General features: G+C 42.0%; 1 protein-coding gene across 1 annotated transcript; it reads left to right on the plus strand.

Annotated features, from left to right (window-relative positions):
- Positions 1-1,221: 1,221 nt before the first annotated feature.
- Hpgds (hematopoietic prostaglandin D synthase) lies at positions 1,222-19,006 on the plus strand. The gene is made up of 5 exons (XM_035449067.1): positions 1,222-1,354; positions 4,704-4,796; positions 8,208-8,317; positions 15,428-15,526; positions 18,756-19,006. The coding sequence occupies exons 1-5, from the start codon at positions 1,222-1,224 to the stop codon at positions 18,918-18,920; spliced, it is 600 nt and encodes a 199-aa protein (XP_035304958.1). The 3' UTR covers positions 18,921-19,006.
- The last annotated feature ends 1,074 nt before the right edge of the window (positions 19,007-20,080 follow it).

The raw sequence follows: 20,080 nt of genomic DNA on the forward strand, positions 1-20,080 counted from the left end.
TCAAGCAGCATGATGTGGGCTTGGAGATGTGGTGGGACAGTCCTGCAGGGTTCCTGCTTCATGGAAGTGTCTGCCAGACATTCTGCAGGACACATAGAAATATGACGGACAAACTGCCAATTCAAATTTCCTGCTTCACTGAGAAGTCTAAGATGGATGCCCTAACATTGCAGAGGAAATTGGGTGACTGTCCTGGTAGCAAGATGTCTCTGTCAGTTCTAGAGTTTATATATTATCCTTCTGAGGTTTTGATGGTGTTGAAAACAGGTAGTTATGATTATGGTTTTCATTAGTTATGATAAAAAATAAGTTACATATAAAACTAGACTCAAAAAGATAGGATAAATGATTGAATACTTTCTTTAAATTTTGCCAAATGTTAATGGACTAAATATTGTTAACTATCATTCTTACATGATAACTGTTTTGTTTATATAATTTTTACTATGTTAAATTCAAAACCTTCCTTTTTATTAGAACAGAAAAGAGGAGAATGATGGGGGAGGTCCTTCTGTATGCTGTGAATATATATTTCTCTTATTGGTTGATGAATAAATGCTGATTGGCCAGTAGCCAGGCAGGAAGTATAGGCGAGGCTACCAGACTAGGAGAATTCTGGGAAAAGGTGAGGCAGAGAGAAGCCCCCAGGCAGACACCATGTAGATACCAGGAAGTTAGGATGCTGGGCATTCTTTGGTAAGCCAAAACCACATGGAGATACACAGATTAATAGATATGGGTTAATAATTAAGAGAGAGCTAGCCAATAAGAAGCCTGAACCATTGGTCAAGCTGTTTATGATATATATAATATAAGTCTCTGTGTATTTATTTGGGACTAAGGGCAGCAGGACCAGGCAGAAAAGAAACTCCATCTACAAATGGCGCCCCCAACATGGGGAAGAATTTCCACAAGACTGTTAGTTAGATTTGCAAAGTCTTCCCATCTGGATGTCTTACTCAAGATTCCCCTCACCTGATCCTTACATTCTCTCTGGAACCCTTTCACTGCTGGGGCTTCCCCCCTCAACAAACAACCAATGAATTCAAGCTGCGTTGGGAACAACAGTTTCAGCAGGAAAGAAAGAAGGAAGGGGATGCAAGAGAGTAACTGGGATGAATGACCAAAATTCATTATATATTCATACACAAATGAAACTGTCAAAGAATTAAAAAATGAAAAAAATGCTACCTCAATGTATTTTTTTTCCAGAATTGTACCATGCCAAACTACAAACTGATTTATTTCAATATGAGGGGGAGAGCAGAAATTATTCGTTATATATTTGCTTACTTGGACATAAAGTATGAAGATCACAGAATAGAACTAGCTGACTGGCCCCAAATCAAACCAAGTAAGTAGCACAAATCATTCAGATTTTGCCAGCAGAATGTGTTTCAGGGTTTTCATCCTTCCCCTCAGAAATGCAAGCCCTATCTTTCAGAGCTTCACATTGAGCAACAGTAGTTCACGCAAAGTCAACAGATCCCTACTGCTCTCTAGGCTTGCTCTGGTCTTTTTCTTCTTCATATATGACTAGAACTGTAGAAACAGCTGGGCAACTGACCTCAGTTTGAATACCATCTCTACCAAGAGGTAGTTTACATGCTAATTTACATAAACTCCTCCCCCCACATCATTTCCTTGTTGATAAAATGAGACTGTAGTTGACATCCATCTTTTAGGGTTGAGCGCTTGAAGACTGGTGAGCATGTTACACTTTCAGTCTGGTTGTTCCCTTTCCAGCTCTGCATGTCACCTCTCGCTTCTTTACATGTGTGCTTCAAATGAATCAGTTCATGTCCATTTTATTCAGGACTCCATCCTGGTCACAGAAGCTCTGGGCTTTGAGCAGCACTTGGTTTACTCACTGGGTCAGTAATCAAAGCTGTGTTTTTTCCCAAAGTGAAAGAAATTGACAGAAAGAAAGAAAGAAAGAAAGAAAGAAAGAAAGAAAGAAAGAAAGAAAGAAAGAAGGAAGTTGATTTGGTTCTTATTGGCTGTATTACAGAGGCTTGGTTCTGGTCCTCATGTGAGGTAGATAACTTATGATCTTCATTCTTTTACTTCTTATCAAAACAATTATATGCCCAAACCAAGATATTGTGTTAGACCCCCGGAAAACTCAGGTATCCGGGATCCCAGGCCACGACCTCGGGCACCCCAATCACCAGGCAGATTCGAGAGCTTGATGCAAACTGCACGAGGTTTTATTGTAATTTAACGAGCTAACCCCATGTTAGCTCTGGTCTTTCACCCACCTGCCATGAAGGATGGCTAGCAAAAGACAGCTCCTAGGGCCTCCCAAGAGATCTTATAGGACAGCGTAAGGGGAGTGTCTAGGGGTATGCACAGGCTCACGATTGGTGTGCCTCCAGGCTTGGAGGGCTTGCCCTGTGTTGATTGGTCAATTGGTTGATATGTCCCATAGGCCCTCCCAGGGTGGTTGCTATGCTTTGTGCGTCATTGCTGTGCGCTTGTCCATAAAGCACACCCAGGGTCGTAAAGCATAGCGCCACCAGCTAACTTCTGATTGGTTCCTTGTCACGAGGCAGGCATCTGACTTTCTAGTGTCTAGGACAAGGTCATAGAAGCACGTGTTCGGCCGTTATGGCTGCCGAAAGGGGAGCTGGTACCTTCAATTGTTTGGGAAGTTGTAGTCAATACACATGATGAATCACCTCATGATCACTGAAATGATGGTGATCCATTGGTTCAGAAGACTTCAAAGATAGCATGAAGTGAAAAAAAGGAACTTTGATAAATAACATCACATGCATTTATGTTTTTTTTAAAAAAAAGAATAAATTTATATTAGTTTTTCATGGCTGTGACAGAAATGAGGAAGCGTACAGAAGGAAGGATGTATTCAGAGGTTTCCATGCAGATTTCTCACTGATTGGGGCCTGGAGAAAGAAATGTGGTAGCAAGGGTGTCATAGAACAGAGCTGCTCATCATGTGGGAACTGGGATCAGGGGGAAATCAAAAGGGAGACAACCAAGATGAAAAGCAGGTTCCCAGCAGCCTGCTTCCTCCCACAAGGCCTTGCCTCCCACACATCCACCTCGAAACATGCATCTGAAACTGGCATTAGTCAATAGAATAAACTGTTCACTGGATCATAGACTCATGATCTGATGTCTGCGGAAAGACCCTCACAGATAGGTGTTGAGTGCTAATACAAGCATCCCTCACTCTAACCAAGGTGTGAGTGCTAATGTAGGCATCTCGAAATTTAACCAAGTTGATAAGATGAACTAACACAATATGGAAAATTAATTAGAACACTACACTATAGTTACCAGGTAGAAATATTTCTGCTTAAATTTTGTGAATTTTCTATAATAAAAGTATATTGCTTTCTCACAAAACAAGTTCAAGTAAGAAACAATGGAAGTTACTGATATAGTATCAATGTTATCTACCATGGCTGTCTTATATACGTACAAAGTGTTTCTGTCTTTTGTTATCTACTCCACAATGTTCTTTGTCAAAATAAGACTAGGATAAAACTTCCTTAGCCCATGTGTGAGTCAAATTCTATAATTGTTGGGATATGTTTTATAGTAACTCGTGTGACCTATTTTGAGACTATGAAATTAATGAAGCTTTAAAACACGGGTATTAACCAAAATTAAGTATGAGGGTAGAGAGGTGACTCACTATCAAAAGCAGTTACTGCTGTTGCAGAGGACACACATAGTGGCTCACAACTAACTTCAGTTCTAGGAGACCTGATTTCCTCTTCTGGCCTCCAAAGGCACTGCACACGCATGGTGTACTTCCATATATGCAGGCAAAACACTCATAACACAACAAATAAAAGTAGCTGGCCCTGACCTTCGATGGACACTATAGCAGGAGAACTGATCCCCATTTCCCATATACACACACCCATAGGAGAGCTGGCTAGGGAGAGACAGCCTAGATGTTATAGGCCTAGGCAAACTGGCTCTGCCCTCACCTGAGGGGGGTGGTCCCAATGGCCTGGACTGACCAGCTCAACTACCATCCAAACCTACATCCTGGGCTTTGGGTTGCCCTCCTGTTTTAGTTGGGGTTTCTATTGCTGTGACAAAAACACCATAAAAAAAATTAAGTTGGGAGGAAAGCATTTATTAGGTTTACACTTCAGCATTGTGTTTATCACTGAAGGAAGTCAGGACAGGATCCTGGAGATGGGAGCTGATACAGAGGCCATGGAGGGGAGTTGTTTACTGGCTTGTTTCCCCTGGCTTGTTCAGCCTGCTTTCTTATAGAACCCAGGGCCAGCAGCTCAGGGATGGCACCATCCACCATGGGCTGGGCCCTCCACCATTAAACACTAATTGAGAAAATACCTTACAGCCAGATCTAAAGGAAGCATTTCCTCAACTAAAGGTCCTCCCTCTGATGACTCTATAGCTTTTATCAAGTTGACACACAAAACCACCCAGTATACCTACCCTAACACCTACCCCACCTGCTGGAATTCGTGAAGGCACTTGTCCTGTGGAACAATAACCACACGATGTCTGTAACTTGGGGCCACAATATAGTGCTCCATAAAGTAAGTATATTTTTAAGTTTATGAATATGTATGTATGTAATTCTATATTTAAAACTTTCATGACCTTATATGATACCTTGTTTCTATTGTCCAGGCTTCTCTCAACCTTCTCAGTTCTGTTCTGAAGCTGACTCTTCACTTGTTCTGTTTTAGCTCTTCCATTTGGCAAAATCCCTGTTTTGGAGGTGGGAGGACTTACCCTTCACCAGAGTCTCGCAATAGCAAGATATTTGACTAAAAACACAGGTAATATACTTATCGTAGTTAAGGTTTTGGATAACTGAAAAAAAAATCATGATGTTTCTTTGACATTTGTTTAATAAGTGCATTGTTTAGCTATGGTCCAATTAGGAATAGCTCTGAAGATTACAACATTATAAATGTACCATCTACATCAGTAGAGCTTTCTGTGAATGCTTTAGATAGCTAATTTATTTTGTTATTTTATATTTTTATATAAGGGACTTCCTATGTAGTTTTGGTTTAGTTGGTATTTGCTATATAACCTACTGTGTCCTTAAATCCTCGATCCTTCTGTAACAGCCTACCCCGTGCTTAGATGGCAGGCAGATGCTGCCACACCAGAGCACGTCATCTCACTTTATACCGTGCCCTTCCCTCCTGTATCACACCCACATTGCCATCCTGTCATTTCTCGAATCTAGCTGGAAAATTGGATTGGTATGTCACGCTACTATCGAATATTATGATTTAGACAGAAATAGGCAGAAATACATACAGCACATGAAGGCTGGAGCCTGTTGGACTGTTGGAATTATAATTCGTCGTCTTTCATTCTGATCATGCTGAGAAGCACAGGAAGGTGGCATCCCAGCCTCTGCCGGCCCTCCTCTGAGGCCTCCTTAACCCATGAAGTGGGTTCAGGTCACAGAGGTAGCCCCTGCCTTCTTCTCCCCTTCCTACGTCCCCTTTCCTGTTCTTCCCACTTAAAAATACTTTTAGTAAAAAGACAACTTGGGCTTTCTTTTCCAGCCTTTTTCTTTTTAATGAGTGTGGCAGAATCACCGTCTTCCACTCCCAGCCTTTTCCTTCCGCCCCTCTGCCACCACCTTCTGATCCAAGCATGCTGAGCACCCAAGTGACCCATAATGGTTAGGCTACCATTTTAGGAACAAAGACGTTTATTTTAAACACAAAAGGTGGCTGGTGACTTGGCTCAGCAGTAAGAGTATTTGTTGTTATTGCAGTGGGCCTGGGTTCGGTTCCCAGGATCCACAAGGTGGCTCACAACTATCTGTAACTCCAGTTCCAAGAGATCTGATAATGACTTTTGATCTCTGTGGGCACCAGGCTCACACATGGTAAACATACTTGCATACAAGAGGGTAAACTAATACACGTAAGATAAAATAAATTTTGAAAGTTTAAGCACACAAAAACTAACGGATATTTCAACAATGAAGGTTTGAGAAGAGTCAACGGAGATGGAGTGTATCTCTGGAAGTTGGGCTTGGAAGAGAAAGGGGTATTTGAGTCAAGCCTCAGAGGATACCCAAGACCTCCACTCTTAAGAGCATCAAGGTCTCCTCAGGGCTTCCTGGAACACATCCACTCTTCCTTGCTTGCTTCCAGATTTGATTTAGGAGGTTGGAGGAGGGCCCTGAAAAGTTTGCATTATTAAGGATTTCCCAGATAATATTGAGATGGCAAATGGACCTCACTTAGACTCACTGATTACAACATTACAAGCAGAGAGAAAAAGGCACAAGAAAACCAAACAAGCAAAACCTTCATACTAGCAGAGTAGAGAAGGAGCGTTACTTAGCAAAACACACTGCACCTGGTTGGGAAATCCAGGGTATGGACTTCCCTAACAATTGTAGGTTGTCACCCAGAGAGGCAGCACATTGGGAGGTCTGACGGCAGAACAATTGTTCTGGTGATAGTTCTTGATTGGCCTGACTGTGGGACACACATTAGAGGGCTTTGAAATAGTCTAGATGACATCAGAAAGAGGAGTGTGGAGACTCTCAGAAAATATACATAACCTTTGTAGGGCTGGGCCACAGGGAAGGGCAAAAGAGCACAGTGGGCAGGCGTTGTTATTCTCAAAGCACTGGGGATACCCACTACCCCTCCAGTCTTCTCCCTCTCTGTTCTTTGTAAAGACTTCCCTCAGTTTGCAATACCCCTTGCCCTATTAGGTTTGCCAGCCATAGGAGCCAGGCATGCAAGGAGTCTCTCTCTTTCAATACACACTGGGGCTCCAGTGGGGCCGATTCACAGTAGGAACCATGATCTGCTGGAATGTAAAAAGACCAGTTGGTTGGAGGTGTGGTGTCTGTGTAATTTGATGCCAGAAGTTCAGGAGGGAAAATAGCTCCAAACATTTGCAAAGGGGCCTGAGTGGTGCTTGCAGTTTAGGACAATGAATGTCCACAGAGGCATTAGCTGCACAAAAGTAACAGCTAAAGCCTAGAACAAAGCGGTCAAACCGGGGCTGATAGACAGTGAGGGGCCTGTGACATGCTTTTTCGGTTAATTGGGAGAATCAATCCTTGGACATCACACAGAAAGTTACAAGTACATGAAGCAAACACATTCCTTCACCCTGAAAAGCTTCACTAAGGCTTTGTTTATATGAGCCGTGCATTGTCAGCACAGGGTTCCTTGTGCTTAGTAATTTAATGCAGTTACATAAAATGACTTTCATACTGAGTCATTTCAAATTGACACCATTGAAGAAAAGTTTAGAAAGATCAGCAACTTGGACAAAATTATTTAGAAATTACTAGAAAGAAATATTAACAAATGAGTGAAAAATGTAAAAGAAAAAAATCTCCAGCCACTGTTTACTCTTTTATCTATTGAAGGCTTTGAAGATCTTGGAAACTGGGGCTGGAGAGATGGCTCAGCAATTAAGAGCACTGGATGTTCTTCCAGAAAACCCAGGCTGGGTTCCCAGTACCCATACAGACAGCTCACAACTGTCTGTAACTCTAGTTCCAGAGAATGCAATGAACTACTGGCATTTGGTGCACTTGATTGCAAGCAAGAAAAACACTCATGCACATAAAATTTAAAATTAAAGAAAAAAGTTGTCTTAAGGATCTTGCAAATTTTTGTGATTCTTTTTTTCTCTTTTCTCAATTTCTTTCTTTTTTTTTTTTTTTTAACTCTGGAGTCTCTTGAGCCTAGCTTTCCTCTTTAAGAAAATTTTTCCATTTGAAGCAAATGTGGCTACTGGGAAGAATGTGCCATCCAACAAACAGAAGGCATCATAACCTCAGACGGTTTAACCACAGGGTGTATCTCACTATCAGGAGCTCCAGCTCCCAGGGTTCAGCTGCAGATGTCATTGTTATCTCATATTCACCTTCATGGTGAGACCCTTAACAGTCTTGAGACTGAGTCTCAGTCGAGGCATTTTCTTGTTCCAGGGTTAAGACATTCTATCATTTTTAAAGTTGAAACTTTATGGTGAAAGCTGGAACCACATTTTTCCCAGATGTTTTTCAAGCTGTACGAAGAAGAATGGGGAATGAACTTCTAGAATTTTCTCCTAGCTCCACCACCAACCTCTGTTTTACACTATTTGCATTTTTTAAGTATGAATATGTTGCCTAGTTGACACATTAATAGTAAGTTAAATTGAGCATGTCAGTAGATACTAAATGGCCTCTTTCTATCCCATAGATCTGGCTGGGAAGACAGAGTTGGAGCAATGTCAAGCTGATGCTATTGTGGACACACTGGATGATTTCATGTCACTTTTTCCATGGGCAGAGAAAAATCAAGATGTAAAAGTAATGTGATAAGTTTACTATCATAAGTATGGGTAACCTTGTATCACCTTCAGAAACTGCATTACAGTGTTTTAATCTATGTAATATGTACTTTAGAAAAGGAAGTTGTACTAAACTATAAGGCAAGGTCAATGATTTCCTGCCATACTCTGAGATAACCCTGCCTCAAATACTTTTTAAAAATGTCTATGCATGTGAACCTTTGAGAATGTAGGTGTGCCCTGTACATGCAAGACCCTGCAGAGGCCAGAAGATGGTCTGGATTCCCTGGAACCAGAGGTCCAGATGGTTGAGAGCTGCTGTGTAGGTGCTAGGAAACAAACCAAGGACCTCTGCAGGACCAGCGAGTGCTGTCAGCCATGAGCCACGTCCAGCCCAACAGATCCGGTTTTTAATGCTTTCTGCTATTTTCTGGGGACAAGCACACTTTCCTTTCTTCCATTATTTTCTTCTCTTTTTAAAAGTTTGTGTGCACATGGGTAATGTTGTACATACCCATGCAAGTGATCCCATGGATATGAGATCATAGGACAACGTACGGGAGTCAACTCTCTTCTACCATGTAGATGCCTGGGATTGAACTCAAATCATTGTGTTTGGTGGCAAGTGTTTTTACCTGCTGAACCATCTCACCAATGAGCATGCTCTCTCCTTCTCTCCCTCTCTCTCCCTCTCTCCCTCTCTCTCTCTCTCTCTCTGAAATAGTGAATCATTATGTAGACTGTAGAATGTGTACCATCATATTTTGGTAGCATGTAAAAATATATAGTTTGATTTAACAATTTTAAGACAGTTCTTACAGACTTCTTATGGAATCTGTAAGAATTTGTCTCTTCCCCTTTTTATTAGCCTCTAACTTTCTATGTAGCTGAGAATGACCTTAAATTCCTGGTGGTCCCAAGTGTTGGAATTACAGAAGTGAACCACCACATCTAGCTGGGAATTTATCTCTTCCTTTGTCATCTTCTCTGCTTCCTTTTCCCTAAGTTCTCAATGTGGTAATATTAATATCTTTGAGCTAAATTAATATTCTAAGATTACATAGTTGGCATATGCAAATACAAACAGACAGCACATGGTGGTGTATCTCGGTGATACTTCCTTTTCTGTTTCTCCTCAAAGTCAGGGACTGGGTTTTGACTTTTGCCTAATTCATTTTACTTTTTTATTTTTTTTCTAGAAACTTTCCACAGTGTCTGGTAGAATTTCCCTCCAAGTCAATGCTATCAGCCTGCCTTCTTTTTCCAGTGTTTCTGGTGTTTTGCTGAACTCTCTGGCCTGGAGGCCACCCCTGCCCTGAAGTTCTGTGGGTTTCTACAGAGTCATTGTTTCAGGCCTTCCTGTCACAACTCACCCAGCCAGGCCTTTTTTCTGGGGTTGACTCTTGTTTCCAGGGTGAGGCCCACTTTCGTGTGTATGTCATTGTTTTTTGTTTGTTTGTTTGTTTGTTTGTTTTTTTGTTTTTTTTTGGTTTTTTTTTGAGAATGCCCTCTAGTACTTCAAAGATTACATCACTAAGGTGTGATGGTGACAAGGCGTATGGACTTCTCCATCTTGAGTTACTGCTCCAGTCAGGTTTGGTTCCCCTACACGCATGGTACACACTTACCATGCTGAGGTTTTCATTCACATCCTAAGTGTTTCTTTTGGCCCTTTCCTGGTTCGGTCTCTATTTTGTGCTCTTATGTTTGTGAAACAATTCACCATTGGCTTCACTGATCACAGCAATCCAAAAGTTTATGCTTTATTAGCTTGCAACTTCTTTCAATTTAATTTTCACCTGGCTGCATAGTTTCAGGGTTGTCTTGGTTGGTTTTTGGTTTTGGTTTTGTCAACTTGACACCAGTTAGAGTCGTCTAAGAAGAAGGAACCACAATTGAGAAACTGCCATGATAAGATTGGATTGCAAGCAATGCATTGGGGCATTTTGTTAATTAGTGATCCATGGGGAGGGCCTAACCGATTGTGGGTGGGGCATTCCCGAGTAGGTGGTCCTGGCTTCTATAAAAAAGCAGACCGAGAAAACCGTAGGAGTAAGCTAGTAAGCAGCCCTCTTCTACTATTTCAGTTTCTGCTTCAGTGCCTGCTCCCAGATTCCTGCCCTGACTTCCCTCAGTGACAAAGTGTAACCTGAGAGCTGTACACTGAAATAAGCTCTGTCCTCCCTAACTTGTTTTTGGTTATAGTGTTTATCACAGCAGTAGAAACCCTAAGAGAGTTGGGTAAGGAATTCTATGTGGCAAGTGATGTGTCTTTAGCATTTGAGGACACTACAGGCTATCAGCTGTTGCCAAGTTTAAGTTAACTGTTTAAAATGAGGAGTATTTCTGTATATAGTGGTGCATGCCTTTAATCCCAGAACCCTGGAGGCAGAAGCAGGTTGATCTCTATGAGTTCCAGGCCAGCCTGGTCTACCTAGGAAGGGCTGGGCCTGCCAAGACTACATATTGAGAGCCTATCTCACAAAAATAAATAAATATAGAGATACATATAGAAAAGAAATAAAACAGTGAGTTTGGGCACCATCTTGTTTTCTTTCTTATGTGTTTCTAAATGCACATATGTGTTCACACGCCTGCGTGGATCAGAGATCAATGTCCAGTTGCTTCTTCAATCCTTTCGCAGCTTACTTATTGAGACAGAGACACTCATTGAATCTGAAGCTCACCAATTCAGTTAGAGTGACAGGCCAACAAGCCCACACACCTTCCCATTTCTGCTCCACAGTGCTGGGCTACAGCCTGATTTCTCCATGGGCATTAGGGACCTATAGTGTGGTTTGAATAGAAATGACCCCCACCAACTCATGTGCTTGCATACTCAGTCCATAGGGAGTGGCACTATTAGGGAGTCCAGCCTTGTTGGAGGAAGTGAAACACTTTAGGAGCAGGCCTTGAATTCTCGTATGCTCAAGCTATGTTCAGTGTGGCACATAGTCTCCTTCTGCTGCCTGAGGAACAATATGTAGAGATCCCAGCTCATTCTCCAACATTGTACCTGCCTGTATGCTGCCATGCTTCTTTCCATGACAATAATAATAAACCTCTGAACTGTAAGCCAGCCTCCATTAAATGTTCTCCTTTATAAGAGTTGCCATGGTCATGGTGTGTCTTCACAGCAACAGACCCTGATGAAGACAGGATCCAAGCACAAGTCCCCATGCTTGAGCAGCAAGCATCTTTATCAACTGAGCCAACCTCCCAGTCTGGCATCAACTAAATGGGCTCATTCAGTTCAAGACGTCCTTTGAAAAAGTCAAAGAAATAGCCTTGAATTCTCTCAGAATTTCTTCACTGGCCTCTCCCTATTTATCTACTTATTCATTTTTTGTCACGAACCCCTTTTGCTGAGAGGCTAAGATCTTTTCTGCCTCTCATGTTTTTTGCTTTTGTGTTTTCAGGACATCTTCAACCTGAGTTCTAAATTTTCACCTTTTGAAATTTGTCAGGTTTCTAAATAGAATATCTTTTATTTCTTGACAATTTCATAATGTATACAAAGCAGCGTGAGCACATCTACTGCCTCCCAGTTCACTGGACACTGGGAGTGTCACATCTCTGTCACATCTCTGGGTTCTTTTTGTACAATGCTTTGTTTTACTCATGGGGTGGTTTTTATTTATTTTATGGATACACTGTCTTCTACCCGCCCATTGTTTGTCTGGGCAAAGTTGTTGCACTTCCAGTTTGCTATAGTCCCTGTTGGGGGTTAGGCCATCCTCTAGAATCCACAGTGGACAGAAGGACTGTGGTTTGTGTGAAGCCGTGCAGATGCAGATAACTTATTAATTCTGAATGTCACTTTACTTTGGGGGGTTCTTCCAGCGTCCCTGGCTCCCAGTGTCTGCTGTTGTGATGGGAAGAGTGCCCAGAGAAAACTGATCTAGAGACAGTGGGAAGAGGTGCATAAAACTGATCTAGAGACAGAAAACTCATCTAGAGACAGTGGGAAGAAACGCTTTGTGGCTTCACAATTTACTGTCCGGTGTGAATATACCCATCCCATTCTTTTATTCTTCATACATTTTTCATGGTACCCTCTGTCCTGGAAGCTATTTTAGCCCCCTCTAGCCTCCTGTAGAGACGGATGGGATCCTGTCCATTAGCCTGAAATGAAGGAGAAGCCTCTGGAAACTGCTTCTCTGGCAGTTCCCACCAGTCTCAGCTTCCGGCCGCTCAGTTCCAGGCTGCTTCGTGACTATACACAGGTTAGCTTCAGGCTTTCCCACGCTGGTCTGCCCACTCACCTTTACAGCTGCAAACTCTTCTGCTCTCATCCTCTCTCCTCTTTCCTGCCTCTACATAGGTTTAATCTCGGAAAGCATGTGCACTAATATTGAACTGGGATAGAAATAAGCTTATGTGTGTCATATCCGTCACCTTCATCCAGTTCCTTTATTAGTGCCTTCCTTTGGGATACTTGCCACAATCTCACCTTAAAATGTAGTTGTCACATGACTACTTCACAGGAAATGACAACAGGTTTTATTATTTAACCAACTGTCGCAGTGCCCTCTAACGGCAGACGCTAATCATTACTAGGATCCTGCATTATCAGATCCTACCGCCAGGGGATGCTCTTGTCCCCTTTGACATGCTCTCTCCAGTGGAAAGGCTGTCTTTCGAGATGAAGCAGCAGCCAGAGGAGTTTGGAAGGTGCTCAGAGTCAGACAAGTGTAAGAATGTGACCTGGGTCCACCAGCCAAAATTCCAGAACCCATGGTCTGATCACAGAGAGCTTGGCCGCTACAGCAGGAGTAAGTCTGGAACTGCCACAGGGCTAGTGCCCAGGTGAGGACAGGAAGACCCAAGTGAAAGGAATGAGAGCCGAGGTCTCTCTCAGACTGCACAGTCTTAACTCCTCCGTGGAATGTCACAGTACCAACCGCTGCCCTAAACACTTTGTACAAATAGGAAGTATAAATTAAAGGAACAGCCCAAGTCCAAAAGCCACAGCCCAGAACAATCGATGTGACTCTCATCATTTTACTTAAACACCTGCATTTTAAATACTATTTATATTGTTAGGATCTTCTGGTTGGAGATATTTGGACATAACATATTTATATAAATAAGGTGTGTTAGGGATATTAGCAGAAAGAGAGGAGAAAGAGAGGGTGGAGGGAGGGAGGGAGGGAGGGAGGGAGGGAGAGAGAGAACAAAGCCTTGAAAAGCTCAGCTTTGATGACATAAATGTAAAAAGACTTTCTGACATAATATATTTGGGCTCTGGAGTCTTCTGATGGGCTTGAATCAGATTGTCTCCTACCATGACACTTCCCCTTTCACAGTTCAAACTCCGTGAGTGTGAAGTACAGATACAAGGGACTCTCCTTGGAAGCGTGTTGAGAGCTTCGGTGACACCATATACACATGACAGGGTTGAAAGTGTTTACTCAACATCAGCTATTATTAAGATGTTATAGAGTTGGGTTAAATTGCTCTTCTGTTTGTCAGGTGTGATGTCTAGTTTACATATCCTTATAAACACACAAACACATCATTCTCCCCAAATATGAAAAGAAAGTGTATGAAGATTTTTGTTCAGCATGCCAAAGACCTCATTGCTCATCAGTCTGCCACCTTCTCATCTTGCCTTTCTCTCTACTTTCTATCTTTCTGTGGCTGAGGATCCACGACAGAGGACACATCCCAGAGGAGACTATCTCTGGCCTTCAGTGATAATACTCTAGCTTTGTGAGTAACACAGTGGTCGATGCTCTAACGTACCTCAAACCAAGTTCAGAAGATATAGAAGCCCAGGTTCAGGAACAAATTATGCAAAAGAAAATGTTGCAGAGGCTCTGACAACAGTTATCGACGATGCTATCAACAAAAAGTTTCAGTTTTACACTATTGGGGCAGCAGGGTCAGTTGCTGCCACCTTGTGGTCAAGTGGCAAATAACTGCAGTAAGATGGTAGTCCATTGTTTTTGTTGAGATGGAGTCTGGCTATGAAGGCCAGGCTGGCTTAGCAGCCCTCCCTCCTGCCCCTGCCTTCTGAGTGCTGGGATTACAAGTGTGGGCTGCCATACAAGTCTCACTGAGAATATTGTCATTATATGTGCTCCAATACATGCTTGAATATAACAACTGCTGATAATTCTATATTTGTTGCTAAGAGCCCATTTCCAATTTTAAAGGATTAAAGGAAACAGTCTCTGAACATTGGTCACTAGGACTGCCCTTGAATTTATTATGAGTATTTATTATTTGGCTACCCGAATATGCAAGGCAGACATGCTCATGCTAAGGCCCCATGGGTGTCATGAATCACCATGGCCTATCACACCCATTAGGGGCAATAATGAGGGAAGGAACACGAAGCAGAAGCAGAGTGTCCACGCAGCACATCCACTTCCCTCAGTTAAGTCACATGACTTCAAGGGCCCTATGTTAAAAGGGGATTTCCGAAATCTAAAAATACAATCATCTTTCATTACAGTAAACTAAGATGAAAAATCATTGGGTTTTCTCATAAAACCAAATCCCGATTTACCATGACTTGCCTATGAACCTCTCGAGTATTTACCAAAGGCAGCCACATAACACACCACAGAGACAATTGCTCATCATTGTTTATGGTCACTGTTCAAATACAATAAACAAATGATAGAAGCAACCTGTCTAAAACACTGGAATGAATGCAGAAAATGTGGCATGCATGTGTTTATGTGTGTGTGCATGTATATATGCATTTGTATAAAACCACCCTGTGAAACATAACATCACAGGCAATGAAAACACATAATGAAACTGGTGAAAGAAATATTTTAAAATGAGTGATAGGTTGGTGAGATGGCTATCTTTCTGCTATACATGAAAATCTGAGTTTCATTCCTGGGACTCACATGGTGGAGAGAGAGAACTGATTCCTGAAAGTTGCCTCCTAGTTTCTACACAGGCTCTGTGGCACATGGATACACACACGCTGCACCCCAAAAAATAATTTAACTTAAAAACCTGAGTTATAATTGGCAGAGTCAGGTCTGGGTCTCTATAGGCTTCTAACTACCAAGAAATACAAGCATGGCTACTTTAATCCCTTCTAACTTGCTGTTCAGATTACACTTATTTTTGTGGTCATTCAAAAGGATGTTCTCTCTCCTAGGAACGGACATTCAAGGAGCTGCTTACATGTCACGCACCTCTTCTTCTGAAAGATTTGGACACATACTTAGGGGACAAAGAGTGGTTTATTGGTAACTCTGTGAGTATGTTTTGTTTTAAAATGCCAACAGTTATATTTAGATAAACTAAAAACTTACCGAGCAAAATGTTATTCTAACCAGGCATGATAGTGCATACCTGTTATCCAGTACATGAGAGGCTGTATAGAGAGTTTGAGGCCAGCCTGGGCTACATGAACCCTGTCTCAAAAAAGGAAAAAAAGAAAGAACGGGGTGGCAGATAGTTACCCAGAAACTATGGTAGAGAGAGAAAAACCCACTAAACTTCTCTAAACTAACTCTTTATATATCTGACTTGAAGTCATGAAGTACTTTATATAATTATATACAATAATTTTTAAAAGTTGTCCTAAAAATCAAAAGTAAGGGAATAAATCTGTGTCACATACCTTAAGAGTACATAAAAACTACTTTCTGCATTATTTTGTGAATGTGTGTGTACATGTGCACAAGTGTGTGGGGATCTGTGGGGCGGGGCAGAGGTTGACGTCAGACATTGTTCCGCAGACACTGTCCACCTTGGTTTCTGAGACAGGATCCCTTACTGGCCTGGAGCTCACCCGTCAGGCTAGGCCCACTGGTCTAATGACTACCAGGGTTGTTCCTGCCTCTGCTTCCCCAGTGCCGGGGTCACATGCCTGTGCCACCACACCCAGCTTCTATACATGAATTCTAGGGCTCTCACTAGCTCTTCACAATGCTGGCACAGCAAGCATTTTACCAACTGTAGTCCCAATATCAAAGGACTCTAAGAACTACCTTTAATACAAGGCATGGCAATGTGACTCATGATAGGAATCTCAGAAAAACGAATCCATGCCATTTTCTGTAGAACTATTAGCACTTCTGGGCACTGCTGGTATTGTTTTAATGCTATTATGATTTGCACATGGGAGAGCAGTAATTGGAAATCACACTGATGTTACCAAGAAGCAGGCTCTTTGGTGTGGAAGAGAAGCAGACAAACATAACCAGTCACCACGAGTATTCCTTATACCCACTGAATAGAACTGGCAATTCATGGACAAATGACTTATTCTTGGTTTGAGAAAAGAAATGTAGTGAAGGCTTTTTCCTACTAGAAGCAAATGAAATGCCATTTGTAATTTTTTTATATTACAATGATTCAGACAGTCAGCCTGAGAATAGCTACAGATAGGGCAATACAGGCTTCAATGAGAATATTAACAGAAGCAAATTAAAGCAAGTCAAAACAAATAGAGGAGCTTATGATAACTTCTGCTATATCCAAACATACAACACAGCTCCCAACCGAGCCCCTTGCTTGGTGTAGAGACGGAACCTATCTTGAAAACTCTTGAGAACAGACAGCAGTGTGAGAAGCTCAGAGGCATCTGCCCCACCTTTCCTATGCAGGCAGTACACATTTCTCATCAGAAAAGTATCCTAGTCATAAAAAGAGGACTAGAAATCAATATCATCACTTTCCAACCCCAAGAAGCGACAGGCCCAGCCAGTGGCCACAAGAAACCACCCATATCAGAGGGACGATGGCCAGATGCTACCAGCGGGCTTTCAGAGCAGGAACATACTCCACCCAAATCACACCTAACTGACCTCAGTGCTGTGCCGGGTGGGGTTTCCAAGCCCTTTGGGCTACTGTGCATGGAAGAAAAAAGGTGCGGCTGTCTGTGGCTTGGGTGGCTCTGCTCAGTCTACCCTGTCCCTGCATCTCTTCAGCATTGCACAGCCCATCACTTCCCACTTTCCTTTTCTAAACACTCCTTTCCCTTGCATATTTTCTGAGTATTTGTAGAAACTGATTTTTTTTTATTCCTATTAAATTGCAAACCACCTCCATCCCCATCTCGGAACACTCACTCTCTCCTGGTCTCCACTGTGCTCTGAACTGGACATGTCACACTCCCAGCAAAGGCTGCTAAGCTAGCCACGTCTGGACACTTGGCTTAAATACACATCACCACTTAGAGGTTGTCCCGCAGATGTTAGTCACTCCACTTTTCCTTCATCACTGGTTTCACTCCCATTGCTCTTTTCTATAACAAAATCCCAGACTGGGGATGAGGTTCAGTGGCGTTTGAAGGCTGAATGTGATCCACAGCACAAAAAAAAAAAAAAAAAACAAGCAAATCTGCATCAGAACAGGGCATTGCATCCCAGCTTGCTCTCTGTCATCTCTAACACCTGGAAGTGGGTATGACACACAGGTGCTTGATAAATATTTCTTAGCAAACTGTAAATCCCCTTAGCATCAACCTCTCTTAGATGACAGCAAACTTGTGGAGCACTAGCAACCAGCTCTAATAAGTGATGCACACACAAGCAAGCTTAGTCCACACTTAAATTCCACTTTGTAACTGGGCTTAGGGAGATATGCTACAATCCCGGACAGCCTGATCTTCAGAGGGAGTTCCAGTAAAACACGCTACTATGTCAGACAGTCTCCACCAGCAAAAATTAAAAAGATTTCACTTCACTAATATAGCTATAGAACCAATATAACCCTCCACAGACAGCTCAGCCAAACAGAGAACACTCAGCTGAGCAAGGCTTAAGGCAGGCTTGGCTTCACCTTGGCCAACTTGAGTATTCCATTAAGGATCAGACACCCATAGTTACTTGTCTTAATGTGATGAAAAGAGAATGGATTTTTTCCCAAAATCTTTTCCTTGGAATTAGAGACCCTGGAGGGATAAACCGTACACTATTCCTTTATATTTTAAAACACAAAGGAACAAGGTAGACAACATAATGAAATAATCACAGATCCCCAGACAGGATATTTGCAGGGCTGGTGTGCAATCAACAATGGTGACATACAAAATAGATCACACTATTTATTCTCCACGACAAGAGTTAAAGTATGTACACTGGGCATATACGCACCTGGAATGAGCCTGCTGTGCCCCCCAAAGGACTTTTGGAACAGGTGGAAATCTATTCTTTAGATCAGTTGAAAATGTATTGTCAGACTGGTGGAGATTGGACATGGCTTCAAAACAGTGTAGCACTGGACAGCATGCTGTGAACCGCCTGTGTGAGGCACCTATACCAAGTGACAGACAGCATCCCTCACTCAGTGTCCCTTGGGCACTGTAATGCTTGCCACTTTCTAATTTTATCATACACAGTCAGCTTTTGTACTAACAAAGAGTTGTTTTGAAACTCAAGGGAAATGTTTCTTGAGAGTAAGAAATTAAGTTCACTTTTAGAACGATGCTAGCTTTTTTTATAGTCAAAAGCAAGCCTTTGTTTTCCTTTAAGCAGGTAACATGGGCAGACTTCTACTGGGATATCTGCAGCACCACACTTTTGGTCTTAAAGCCTGACTTGTTGGACACCCACCCGAGGCTGGTGTCATTGCGCAAGAAAGTTCAAACTATCCCTGCCATTGCTGCCTGGATACAAAAGAGGCCACAAACAAAACTCTGATACCAGCACCAGATGGGAGCAACATCAGCCTGCCAGATGATCCACACTTCTTACTACCACCAGTGCTCTCTGTTTTGTACTCTGCTTGCTATGATTTCTTTTGTTGTTGTTTTTGATTCTGTAGGCATTTAGTTTACAGTATTTTACTTTTTCCAGAATGTTACAGTTTTCGTAATTAGAAGGAAATAGTTCACAATACATACTGCTTTGCATTGATTATCATTGGATGCTTTAGTTAAAATGCTAGCTTCCTGGCTAGTGTGTCAATTACCGCAGGACTACAAGAAATCCTGTGAAATACAGATTTTGCAGATAGACCTTCAATAAACAAGTTACACTAAAAACCAATGCTCATAATGCTCAGTGGTCAACCATGTCACTGTACATGTTATTCAGGTATACACCAAAGGGTGTAGGTTGCTTCCCCAAAATATACATGTCTGACATGTCACACATTGGGTACTAAAAAGAGGGAACTCATAAGATTCAAGGACAGCCACGGAAAATGATGTTGGAGCTTATTCAAATCCAGAAGTCAAGTTACAGAGAAAAAAAAAAAAAAGCTGATTGTGAATTCAGCAGTGCCACAATTCAGAAGGCTGTAGACAAAGGGGCTTCAGCCCACTGACAAAGAAAGGGGGTGTGACATAGAAAGTTAGGTGACCCAGAGACAAGGGACAGTGGGTTACAATAAACCTTTGCAGCAAAAAAGCAAACAACAACAACAACAAAACAAAACAAACAAAACAAAACAAAAAACAGATCAGTGGAACGAGAAGACAACCCACAGACTGGGAGAAAGTGTAGAACATTCACCTGATAAAGAACTGTTGAAAATATATAAAGCCGCAAAAAGAAATGTCAGCCAAGAAGTGACACTTAAAGAAGATAAACAGGTGGCTATGAGCATGTGAAGAGGTGCCAAAACAGTGGCATCCAGGAATTATTAGTAGCAGTGACCAGAAATGGTAAAAATCTCAGACATCAAATAAACACTGGAGAGGCAGTGAAGTAACAGAACTAGGACTAATTGATGGTGGAATGCAAAAGATGGCAGGATGAGACCTACTTTCCCATGAAACAAAAGGCCCAATAGTCTCACACTGTGGTATTCACCCAAATAAGCTCAAAGCATGTGCACACTAAGTTTGAACATGCAT

This window comes from Cricetulus griseus, chromosome 8 (assembly GCF_003668045.3).
Source record: "Cricetulus griseus strain 17A/GY chromosome 8, alternate assembly CriGri-PICRH-1.0, whole genome shotgun sequence".
Taxonomy (NCBI): domain Eukaryota; kingdom Metazoa; phylum Chordata; class Mammalia; order Rodentia; family Cricetidae; genus Cricetulus; species Cricetulus griseus.